The 12,649-nt window shown below is 40.3% G+C and overlaps 2 protein-coding genes across 5 annotated transcripts in view; both read left to right on the top strand.

The window, feature by feature from the left end:
* Positions 1 to 3,575: 3,575 nt before the first annotated feature.
* On the top strand, positions 3,576 to 11,708 carry LOC106793618 (dentin sialophosphoprotein-like). Its single transcript, XM_014760704.1, has 9 exons — positions 3,576 to 3,584; positions 4,239 to 4,461; positions 4,619 to 5,068; positions 5,168 to 6,518; positions 6,699 to 8,128; positions 8,204 to 8,772; positions 9,163 to 9,397; positions 9,807 to 9,906; positions 11,651 to 11,708. The coding sequence occupies exons 1-9, from the start codon at positions 3,576 to 3,578 to the stop codon at positions 11,706 to 11,708; spliced, it is 4,425 nt and encodes a 1,474-aa protein (XP_014616190.1).
* Positions 11,709 to 11,931: 223 nt separating this feature from the next.
* The window catches only part of LOC106783831 (FH1/FH2 domain-containing protein 3), a 48,183-nt gene continuing 47,465 nt past the window's right edge, over positions 11,932 to 12,649 (top strand). For 3 of the 4 annotated variants that reach the window (XM_014742739.1, XM_014742770.1, XM_014742777.1), the window contains exon 1: positions 11,959 to 12,093. The gene's annotated coding sequence lies outside the window, so the exon portion shown is untranslated. Of the gene's footprint in view, positions 12,094 to 12,649 lie in introns of all 4 variants that reach the window. The other variant, XM_014742748.1, reaches the window with a different exon arrangement.

Here is a 12,649-nt window from a genome sequence, read left to right as displayed (position 1 = left end):
TCTTGCGATCGGCTCTGAAACCAATGGCTCGAGTAGAGGGTGTCGAATGTCAAAGCTCCATTCGGAGGAGATACGGATTGCCAGAGACAGATGGGTGTACACGTAATACCACGATCGTATAAACTCGGTTTAGGTGTGCAATTGCCAGATCATATTATTTATTTATTTATTTATTTTTTTTTTTTTTTCAATTAAAGACAATAGTTCTTTTTTCTTCTCTAATAATTATTATTTCTAATTGAAAGCGTAAATATTACACGAAAGAGTAAGCTCGTCATGGTTAGTTACGGTTGAGTCATTAAGATGAAAGATATAAATAAAACGACTATAAAGTATGGAAGAGAAAAAATCTATTTGATAATAATGTTCCACAGAAGCTTAGTTATGCGTTGATATAAAAATTAAAGTAGATTGAATAGGATTGAACGCTGGAGTAGAAGTACCGAGGTTATACGAACGATAAGTGAAAGGAGGAGTCGAGAGAATGTGGAGATTTAACGGCTCTTTTGAATATTTCACGCGACAAATCTTCGAAACGGTAGAATGTTGCGTGGATTACTTTAATTAAGCATCCTTTGCATTTTCATCGTTCTCTTTTCTCTTTCCCGTCTTGGTTTCATTTTCTTTCTCTATCTTTCTCAAGCTTAATGCATGCATACTCGAGATATACAATATATTCGTGTCCAGCAACGTGACTTTCCTTGGGAAAGGTAATCATTCTTCGACGGAGGGCACAAATATTCCCACTTTTTATTTGAAACTTTTGTAGTTCATTGACTTTATTATATGACGAATAAAATAAAAAAGATCTTAAGAAACATCATATTAAATATACATAAAAATAATAATATTATTATTATTACTATTTGTGGGCTGAATACGCGAAACGTATTTGTATTTTTTCTTTTCTTTTGACTGTTTTTAATTAATTAACTTTATTCCGTTGGAGTACATGTAGTATATGGTACATATCATATTTGTATACCTAAGTACATATAATATAATGATGAACACAGATACGAATGTATGCAAGAGAGAACGCACGAAGAAGAGAATCACGAGAGAGATGTAGTTATATTTAAACGTACTCGTAGACGCTAACGTATTTTTCTTGTTTCTTTTCAAAAGAAGTGGAAGAAGAAAAGCTTGTGGATTTTATACGTGGATGAGTCGTCGGAAGGAGCGTCGGCTTGTAACCGACAATGCAAAAGACTAGGATTTTCTGTTTACTTCATAGAAGCTTTTTAAAAATTAGTTTTTCAAGGTAGGATAATGTTATTGATAAAGAGAATTAACGATGACTCAAAGTTGCATCTCTCTCTCTCTCTCTCTTTTTCTTTCCCTCTTTTTATCTCTATTTTCACATTGTTTTCAGAGAACGTACATTCATATATGTTTATGTATTTTCATACGTAGAATTCAGTAATAGACGGAGAGAATAATTTTATGGGAAAATACAATACGAGAGTTGGCAACGATGTTACGATTTCGCGAGTATAAAAATAATGGATATGTTACTGACGTAAAAGAGAGAAGACGGATAGTCGTTCCACGACTGAGAAATATCATCAAAATCGATGTCGCGAATGAAGACGAAATTTAGTTCGAAACAGATCCAAAATATATTTTTCGATGGCAGTGATTAACGAGTTAATCGATAAATAAAAACATGAAAAAGAAGTGACGATCGTTTGTATGATCGACGATATCCTCCGTTCAAGTCTATGTCACGATGGCGTAGAGACTTGTTTCTATCAGCCAGAGAAAATAACGACGTGCGATTTATTGGCTCGAGACGCTATTGAAAAGTTTATCTGTTTCCGATATCGGTATACCGTGAAACTTTTCGTCTCAAGCTTCCACCAACTTATACGTAAACGGAAGAAGAAGAAGAAGAAGAAGAAGTTTTCCAATTACGCGGCGAAGCCATCGCTATTTTCTCACCGAAACGTATACTTCCTGACATTTTTCTATTACAAGTCTTCTTTTTATTCGTTTGACTATTTTTCGATTCCCGATGTTGAGCGATCGAAGCCGCGATCGGAACCGCTATCGGAACCGCGATCGGAACCGCGATCGGAACCGCGATCAGAGGACGGATCTCAATTTGCTCGCTCGTAAAAAAAGTTTGTTCTCCTTGATAGACGTTTATAGGATGGAAAATCGAGGTGTTTAGCCGGAAGGTAGGTCCGACGATGAGTGCGAGAGATTTTTCCTAAACGTTTGTCTCGCTCCTTTCGCTGTTGCATAGCCGTAGCTGGAGCAGAACGTTGTGGAAGAGTAAAAGTTACGGTTCGTTACCTTTGATGAAACGTTAGCGGGTCGGTGGAGGTCGGTGACCGAAGCACGTTGCAACTACGAGATAGAGATAGAAAGAGAGAAAGAGATATGGAACGCGCGCGCGTGCACTCATGGAGAAACGTCAAAGATATTGCTTTTTTATTTTCATATTCAACGAATAGGAGAACGAGATTTTCGGTCTGTTTGCGGAGCATCGACCGTGAGGAAAAGGCCACCACCAGCAGCTGCAGATGCTGTGCTGGACCGATTCAACGAGCTTCGTAGTAGCAGAGCGAATAACAGTTGAGACGTTTACAACGACGTAACATCCACATGTTATATTTCGGTCATACATATTTTACGCGCATCTACGTATACGTATTCATATGCACACATAGATAGATATATTGTTGCACGAGTTATCTTTCTCGCGCGAGCCTGTCAGCTGGCGTTGAATCGTAAATTATAATGACGCGACGAGTCGACGAAGGTTAAATCAGGTTGACACGCTTCAATTAGCCGGCCTTCTCTTGCGAGTCGATGTCACGGAACGACGCGCTCACCCACGTCTTTCCGATCAGCAACATTTCAACGGATATCTACGTCTACGCGTATACGTAAAGAAGATAAGCAGATATGCAAGACACATATACAATGAGTTTTCAATTTGTTGAGTTTCGAATTACGCGGTTTGCGGTAGTTTACTTTACAATTAAACAAAGTTACATATGCGACGTGTCTATATTACTCGGCTTGATCGAGTCTTACGGACAAAACGAATTCGTTAAGATACCTACATACGTGTCAGTCGACAAGCTCGCGAGAAGCTATTTTCATTGTAAATCGAGAAACGTTTGCCGACGAGACTGTTTTCAATCTTGCAAGTTCGTTGAATGTACTCTGAATCGAATGCAACCAGTCGGGGACTAGCTTTCGCTTGCGTTTAACGAGCGAAAACGTATCTAATTCTGTGACGTCGTACTCTCGCGCTATGGTTAATCGAAGAGGAGCAGAGCGCGAATAGAAATAAAGATCGCCGAATCACCGAGAATAGATTTCGCTACATGCCCGAGCGGTTGCTAGAAGGCGGAGGAAGTCTTTGCACTAGACAAAAAAACAATCGGACCATAGTTCTTTACTATCCTTCGTCAATTTCATATTTCAACGGCTACGATATCATCCGTAGTTTCCTACAAAAATTCGTAGTTTTGCTTCGTTTCAAGTATAAATAACTTTGTACACGTCAATAATCAAAATTATTTTACTGCAATTTTCCTTATCCTAATCTAACAAGTATGAAACAAGTATGTGAACGCGACAATATTTATTCTTCGAATCGAATATCCTTTTTTGACGTTTCTTTAACATTTTACGAGTGTCCGAAGTTTTTATCAAAGCTCTCATAGCATGTCATTGTATTAGTTTGTAAGAGAGAGGTTATTACTCCCTGCTGGGTCGGGCCGTCTATTTCGAGCACGAGGCAGCTCGCCAAACTTATGTTAATTATAAGAATTATTGTTATTCCCGTGGGTTATGCCGAGAAAGCTCTATATCGTATATTTCTACTTATCTTTCATACGAATAATAATATTCATTTACATTTCATTTTCATTCACTTTTAAAGCATAATTACTTGTAAATGATATAATAGCACAGTGTGACTTAATACATTTATTATAAAAATCACTCGGCACATGTGTGTTATCGAACGTATCTTTTATATACCGATTATTTACTATTATTATATAAATAGTATATGTTTAAAAAGAAGAGTTGTAATTTTCGTCGATCATTATGAATATCCTGGAACGCCTTCGCGTAATGTATCATCGTGATCTCGTTGATTGGTTTTTAAATAGAAATCGTTTAGCGAGTTACATGTGTGAAAGGGAGTGGAACGTTCGGTTCGATTTGCTTTATTACAAATTCGCGGTAACACGTTCAATTTCATTTTTCAGAGTGATACTAGCTCTTATAGGAGCAGTAGAAGTGGACTTGGTACGGGCACTTCTACTAGAAATACTTCGAGTGGAAGCTCTTTAGCGACTTGCAGGATGACCTATACTGGTATACCTCCCAATCCTATTCGAGATAGTAGAAAAGATGTAACGGTTTCTGGATATGGAAATTCTTTCTTGAAGAAAGACAAGGTCGAGAAAAAAGGCACATTGAAATATTCGTGTGAGTGTTACGTCTAATAATAGATTATTATTTTTATATTATAATATATTTTGTCTTACACCGTTAGGATTTGGTATATATTTTATTGAAAGCATAATTTAATTATCGATCATGTACGAACAATGTAATTGAGGATGTGTTCATTGCGTGTTCGCAGGTAGCAAAGAGATAGAAAAGAATAGATTGAATCCGAGAAAAATAGAAGATGTTAGTGCAAAGAGTCCGTTGTCCGATAGTAGATCATTGCTTCTAGAAAAGTACTCCTATTCGGGCAGTAAGAACGTCGAAAAGCCATCTTCTTTCTTGAATAGATACAACCGTGGATCTACCCGTGAAAAGAGCAAAGAACCGGAAGGAATATTGCGGTACAATTCCAGTACGTATCCTGGTTCGGGATTAGGTAGGAACTATAGCAATAGCAGTATAGAGGGAAGAAGTGAAAGGAAGGAGAGAAGCGAGCATCCACCCGTTTCCTACAGGACTTTACGGACGAATTCAGGAAGAACGTCACGCGAAACGAGTCCAGATATTGGCGTTGAAAAGGGAAATTCTTTTCGAGTATATTCCAGACCACCATCGTCTTATTCTCGTGCCGGATCTGCCGGAAGTAAGTGGATCACCGATATTTTCGATACATTTTCTACGAGAACAAAATCTATACTTCGAGTTTTATTATTTAAATGATTTATTATCGTTATATTCTTAGGTACGTCGACGGAATATAGTTCGACACCGATCTCTTCAAAATTCAGTTTAACAACGAGCTCTCGATTTTCGTTGCCGTCTAGAAGTAACGAACGGTTACCGTCGGCTATTAGCTACTCTGGATCGGACAGGTACCGAACTTCCAGTAGCAATAGCAAAGAATTTTCTACTTCGGCGAAGACTAAGGCCGAATGTTGTACGAAAGGCCCTGTCAAATCCGAAGAAGATTTGCAGGATGAAGGTAGTAGAAATTGGAATGATTGCGAGACCGAGAATAGAATCGAAGAGCTGGAAAATAATTGCATCGTAATGGTAAGTAGGGGTACGTCGCCGACCCCGCCTGCTTCCTCGAGTTTCGTACGAAACAGGAGAGCGGATATGGGAACAATTGTGCAGAAAGAAAAAACTAGATGTCGAAGAAAAGTTGAGAAAAAGAATGAAGAAGTTCAATGCGATCGTTGCGAAGAAACACCCAAGTTTTCGAGGTTTGGTGCAAGTGCTGCCAGAGTTCCAGGCACCGGTTGGTCATCTTACATCGATAAATTTTCATCAACGAGTTCGGCTTCGCCTGGAAACCCTACGGTATACTCTTCGAGAAATTTCAACGCTGCAACTGGTAGCAGCGGAGCTTTGGGAAACTGCGCAAGGATCGGTGGCTTTGCATTCTCAAGAGCTAACGAGAATTCCACGAGTTCCCAAAACGATCAACCACCCAAAGTATCTCCGACGTGTAGTCAAGAACTTGATAATAATCACCATAGTAAAGAGCAGGATAGAGAAGTCGTTACGAAGCACGAGCTTCTCCCTTTCTCGAGAAACAACAAGGAAACTTCTTTGCAAGCCGCTAAAGTCGAAGCTGTCTTCAAAGATGATGTCGACGTTATCGTTAGAGATCAAAAGGATGAAAACAAGTGTATCGATAGAGATCGGATTAGCGAAAGGAAGGACGAGACGAAGGTAGATCTACTGTCAAATCCAAGAACGACGACGACAACGACATTTCATTCGATCGACGTTCCCGATGACTCTCGTGTCAAACATTCTCCAGATTATTTGAAAAATGATCAAATTTGTAGCACTTTGAAAAGCAAGGAAATCGAAGAAAAAAGGTCATCCTTGCAACGACTAAACGGAGCTTTTCCTAAAAGCGAGGGAAAACTCTCGAGAACGTCTTCGAAGTCGGAATGTTCGACGAAGCCCGTCCAAGCTGTGCTACGAGAAAGGAAAGATTCTACTCCCAAGCCGGAAAACAGTCTATCCTTAAGAACTACTGATTCTTTCAAACTGTTTGATACTCATCCTCAGGAAAAGAAGCATGAGACTTCGCCGTCTAGAAAGGAATCTCCTTCAAGGTATTATACTTATCGACTTGGAAGAAAACTTTCATCTTTTTCTTTCTTCTTATTTTTTAACTTAACGAATAAATATAGAATATATTGTATAATAATGTGATAATATATTAATAATGAGGATATATTTGAAAATGTTTATTTGAATATAATCTAACGTATTCCACACTTTCTAATCAATAGCTCCTCTCAAAGTCGGTCTCGTAGTGGTTCGACGAAAAACATGCCTCGACAAATGAAACGAGCAGACTCTTCCGAAGGATCCGCCGCGAGTTTGCCAACTGGCAGATCTAAGTCATCGTCAGGCGGCTCGATGACGAATCAGGGATCAAAAATAAAGACACCAACGCCGTCATCGGCTTCCAGCTCTCGATCGCAGTCGCAATCCGTCGCCAAACTATCCGCTACTGGCGGATGTTCCGGCGCATCGTCAGTGAATTCGCGACGAGGGAGTTCTCCGGACGCACGAGGGAAACCACCTGTGCCAAAGAATGAAAGTGCCGATCGTGCTATCTCCAAGAGCATCGTCGTTGCTAAATTCATAAATAAGGATTTCAGAAAGTCGAGTTTAAACATGGAAAATCCTGATCCTTCGTGTTCCAAATACGAGAGAATGAAAAAGCAAAGAAGTACGTCTGTCAGTTCTCAAGATTCTGAATCAAATTTGGACGGAGCTCGACAATTGGCACCTTCTTCGTCTTCGATATCCTTGAAATCGATGGGGACCAAGATGAAAATACCTTCGGGCAGATCAAAGACTCCGTCCTCGTCTTTATCTTCCTCGTCGTGTTCGCTTCGAAGAAACGACTCGAGCGGCTCGCCTAAACGCGACAAATCGAGAAACGACGCGAAATCGGCTTCTTTCTTGTCCGCCGAGAGGGATCTCCAGCGATCGGAGAGGTCTGAATCGAGTGACAGCAGCGACTCCAATTCCTCCAGTTCCTCGAGTAGCGAGGAAGAGACGGAGGATCAACAACAAAAGGTTGCTGCTAGGAAATGGAGAAGAGGAAACGATTCGAAATGGCCGATTTGCGAGAACAAAGTTGACAAAACGAGTATTGCGTCATCGAGAACGAGCGCGCTTGCATCTTCGGCAGACGAAAATTCTCTGAGCGTGGAAAAACCACCTAGACCACCATCCAGTCCAAGATCGAGTCCTAGATCGAGTCCTAGGCCTAATTCAAGATCGAATCCTAGATCGAGAAGCGACCGTTCGGGAAAAACGGAAGAAGCAAAATCCTTCTTAATGAGAGCTTTGGAACCCGTGACAAATCTCTTTAAAAGCAAACATCACGATACCACTTGCGATTCCGTAATATCAAGTGGTTGGCCCGATTCCAACGAAGAGAATCCCGATATGACGAAAAAGTCTGCCTCCTTTTCAAGATCCATTACGCAAGGCTCACCGAAGTCTCAGGGTTCCCAACAATCCGATAGGATTTTCGATAATGATCACGATTTCAAGACGAGAATCGAACATCAATCGTCCGGCGAGAGACCTTGGTGGTTGGATCCTACGCTCGATAATGTGCCCGAGGGTGTTGAAAGGTTTAGTGGATATAATGACGATATTAGCCAGGAAACTACCATCAGTACCGTCCTACCCGACGACGGTGAGTCCACAGATTAATATCACTATTTAAAATAACTTACATTTTATATCGAGAAATACATTTTTGTAATTGTAGGAAAGTTCAAGCCTAGAGTATGGCGCCAGGAGTCTGGAGAAAGAGTTTGGTGGTTAGAGGAGAGCGATGCTACTTCGGAAAATGGAAAGAAAGAAACAACCCTTTCATCCAGTCGATCGAAAAAAACTTCGAGTCGTGGTAGTAATAAATCGAAAGATCGTCCAAGGTGTATCGGACATCAACGATCTGGTGAAAGAGCTTGGTGGATGAGCGACGATCCAGAGAGTGTCCCGGAGGGTGTTGAAGTGATCGTTACACCATCTACCCGCGAAGCCAATCTTGAAAGGCTTGAGGTTGATCGTAAGAGTCCAAAGAAAATCAGACATATCGAGTCCGGTGAAAGAGCTTGGTGGATGGATAGCAGCTCGAATGTTCCCGAAGGAGTCATCAAGATCCCGGTTGAAACTTCCAACGGTACTTCAGACTCCTCGGAGTCTTTCGAAAGGATAGACATCGGCGTTGACCCCGAGCCTGAAACCTACACCCGGAGAAGCCTCTCTAGATTCCCTATCGAGTTTCCATTGCCACCGAGCTACGAACCGTTGGGAGATCGAGCCAGTCCCGAAGGGGTAAGATGATCGCGTTTAACTACGGCCTTTTACTTTATTTTTCCTATAAAGGAAACGATACGATATTTTGTCTTGAAGTATTAAACAAGAAACAAGGCAGTAATCGGTAGCCGAAAGAAAAACCAAATGAAACTAATTTACCATTGTAGTTCCAGAATTGCATTCTACGCTATCTAGGCAAGATTTTGTTCACGGCAAGAAGCATTACATCAAATTTCACTCGTTGTTAAATCGATTGAAGCGTACCTTGATGTTAAGACTTCTTATTGAAAATTTTCTTTCTTTTTCTTAATATTAATAAATTCTGAATAAACCTTGTATAACTTTGCGGACGCATGTGATATTAGGTCCGATCTTTTTTAGCGATCTTTGGAGGAATTCGATTTGCAGGTAGAGAATCCACCAGCTCCACCGCATAACTATCATGGAAGGATCTCGCCTTACGACAATATTCAACCACCTTCTCGTAGATCATCTCCGAGGAAACCGACTTCGTCTAACTTACATTTCTTTATTGGAGAATATACGAATATCGACGACTTTCTAGATACAGCAACAACTACAACGAATCAACGAAATAGTCCGCTTTTGCGTCGTTCTAGAAGACAGGGCAAACTCGAAGAGGGTAAGTTGAGAAGGAGTTTAAGAAAGGAAGAGCTTATTCGGATTAGGTCGCTCTACCGTATAGGTTCGATCCGATACATTACCCTTGGAGTTTGCAATCGGATCGATTCCGAAATCGATCGATAAGGGAAAGGGGCCAACTTTACATGTAAAACGAAGGAGAAAATCAACAAAGTCGTTTCTTCGTTAGCTCATTTATTTTCCCACGTACAAAACTGCTCAAGCGGATAGCTAGTCGATTGCCAGCTGTTCATTTTACTGATCATAAATGTTCGCTTTCATTTGATCGGGGTGAATGAAAATTCGTTTGGAAAGTGTTATGATACTTTCTTTTTCCATTTTTAAAGAGATCTATTTTTAAATCTATGGCGCGTTTCGTTTCACATGATTTGACAATGATACTTTTACAGAATCTACCGAGGATACTTCCGAATGTGAAGAAATAGATGCAACGCAGGTGATCATTCACGATAGCACGCCGAAAACTCCAGTGATACAGCGAAGACACAGGTAAGATTCGGAATAAATATTTATTCTATCTGTATTATCGTTTATATTTTGCAATATTTTTCATTTCCTTTATTTTTATTATTTTTCTTTTTCTGTAGAGAGCACGAGCCTTTTCAAGATAGAACACAACCGGACGGATACATCCCAGTGAGTCATATAATATTCAATTATTATTCGTTAATATATAAGTGATTCGTGTTTTTAAAATTCTTGATATATGTCTCAAGAAATATACTTACAATTAGAAACATAACTTCTTTATTATTTTTTTGTCGTTGACTGGTATCTAGTTACATTTGTCTGGTATTCAACGTTGAAGTGCTTTCCGTTGAGAGTCGCACTAGAGAAGTCTGTAGATGACTTTACAATGGTATGTACATATTGTACGTACGCACTCGAAAAAATCTCGCGAACAAAAGCAAGAGACAGAGCAAGAGAGAGAGAAAGAAAAGAGGATGGTGCTTGCACGACATTATTGTTTTTCGTGAGGGATGCGCTAAAGAGACTCTTCTTCTTTCGTCTCAGACTCCTCTTTCTTTTCGTTATACGCGTAAAGTACTAGCGACAAAGAAGACAAAAAGGGTTGATGAGGAGAGTAAAAAGAATTCCTCGAGTCACCTTGGTTAGCTGTCTCGATTAAGGCTGTCTGCGACGTACTACTATAAACTTGACTTCGTTGCGTTGTCTTGCATAAAACAATGACAACAAGAAACAAAAAATAGTTTGGAGAGATCACGAACACTCAAAAGCGATTCCCAGTCACGTTTTTCAATAAATATCGCATAGGTTACAATGAGAATCGATTAAAGTATCCCTCAGTTTGATTTAACGCACAAAAATAAAAGAAAAAGGGAGAGAGAGAAATGGTTGAAGGGGGGCCTTTCGAATAATAGAATTTAATTTGAGGTGACGTTTGGCATGCCCCGTGCCGTCTGGTGTGTTCTGTACTTTTCGAAACGAATAGCTCGTAGCAACCCCCTTTAGTGCGTTTTCTCGTTGTAAGCCTGTCACTGTAGAGTCTACTGGCAAAAGAAAGAAGGGAAGAAGGGTCCGTTGATGGGAGACCGGGGGAAGCTGTAGTAGGTACCGAAGGGACAATGAGCACGGTCACATTTATGGTCTTCTTCTAAGTGTCGTGCCAGCTGATTATTTTTTCACCCCACGATTACTATTGCTACCCTTTTCTTTTACCCCACCTTCCTCATCCTATTCGTTGTCGTCATAGTTCTGCGCCATTGCCTTTCTCGCGTAAAAGCTCGCAGATTCGTCCACTGTTGGATATTTCTATCCCACGGGAGTTCTCTTATCTCAACGAAAAGAGAGAATTGGAAAAGAAAACTGCAAAAAGAAGCCATTCCGCTTGGCTGGGTAAACTTCGACGACGACAAATTCGTGGCAAGCTTCTTTCCCAAAACGATTTCCTGCCGTAAAAGTGGATATCTTCTCTTCGAGAAATATTTACGTTTATCATTTCTTTCTTTTACTAGGTGTAGAGGTAAAACCTTATGCAACTTTTTCAAATTCTGCATTTTGGGATATCGAGCTTTCGAAGTTTTAAGTGCACTCGAATGTATTTGATATAATTTGCTAAAATTCTTAAATAATCCTACTTATCTTTTATAAAAAATATTAATTCATAACTAATTGAATATATACTATTTACAATGTTTGTTTCATTTTAATCTAAATTCCTAAGCTTTTAAAATTCTAAAATTTGTACTAATTCGATTCATTCGTTTTTCAGTTGTTTCGATCTTCCTAGTAAAGTTAATAACATAAGCGTTGCACAACACCTATCATAATAAGAATAAATCTCCAAAAAATGAGCTTATTATCTTAGAAATAATCGTTTCGAAAGAATAGAAGAGTATACCTGTGTGTATAGCGAAGAGAGTCTATCTCCGGTTGTTTCGAGCGTGCGAGTTGACGGGCATTGGTAGTTAGAGCAGGGGTGGGGGTAGTGAAAAGAAAGGGAAGGGTAAGTGCCGCATGGCGACGCCACCGTCGCCCGGTGGCGACAGGTGTCTGGCGCGACGCTCAGTGTCGCGGCGGCTGTTCGCGAGGTGAGTCACGATTTTATTCTCTTTGCCGCCGTCGTTTAACGGCAAGAAGTGCGCGCGCACACTCTCATGGTTTTTCTATCATTAAACATTGAGGAAGATTGTGTTTTGCACGTTCATTTTTAGTGTGAGCAATATTTTAGTATCGGTGATGTAATCGTATTCGAATAAATCATTCGTTGAAAGAGAAAGAGTGTGAGTGAAAGAGAGAGAGAGGGAGAGAGAGGGAGAGAGAGAGAGAGAGAGAGAGAGAGAGGGAGAGAGAATTAAAAAAGGAAAATATACCGAACGGAAGGAAAGTTTTCTGTGCGCGGCAAGCACGCGTGTTGTTGCGCGTGCTTCGTCTGTCTTTCTCTCTCTCTCTCTTTTTTTCCCTCCCACCCTTATCGTTCTTTCTCTTTCTCTGTTTCTCGTTCTTCATTTATCTGCTTTGCTTGCTCATGTACATACTCGGTATTTACTTCGAAGGTATATGTAGGTATGTGAGTCTTGTCGCGCAGACTCCGAACGTGCACGGTCAAAGGTGTCCATGAGATTCAACGTCCGGTCTCTTCCTTTCCTTTCGTTTCCAACATAAATAGAGATGCATTGTGTTCTAAGAAAGAAGAAATCTTTAGGGAAAATCACAGATGGCAGTTAAAAATTGGTAAGAGAGGGAGAGAGAGAGACAGACTCGGTCGAAT

Source organism: Polistes canadensis, unplaced genomic scaffold (genome assembly GCF_001313835.1).
Source record: "Polistes canadensis isolate GaletaPanama2010 unplaced genomic scaffold, ASM131383v1 scaffold_1, whole genome shotgun sequence".
Lineage (NCBI taxonomy): Eukaryota > Metazoa > Arthropoda > Insecta > Hymenoptera > Vespidae > Polistes > Polistes canadensis.
Note: the sequence above shows the minus strand (reverse complement) of the source record. Positions and strands in the feature narration are given on the sequence as shown.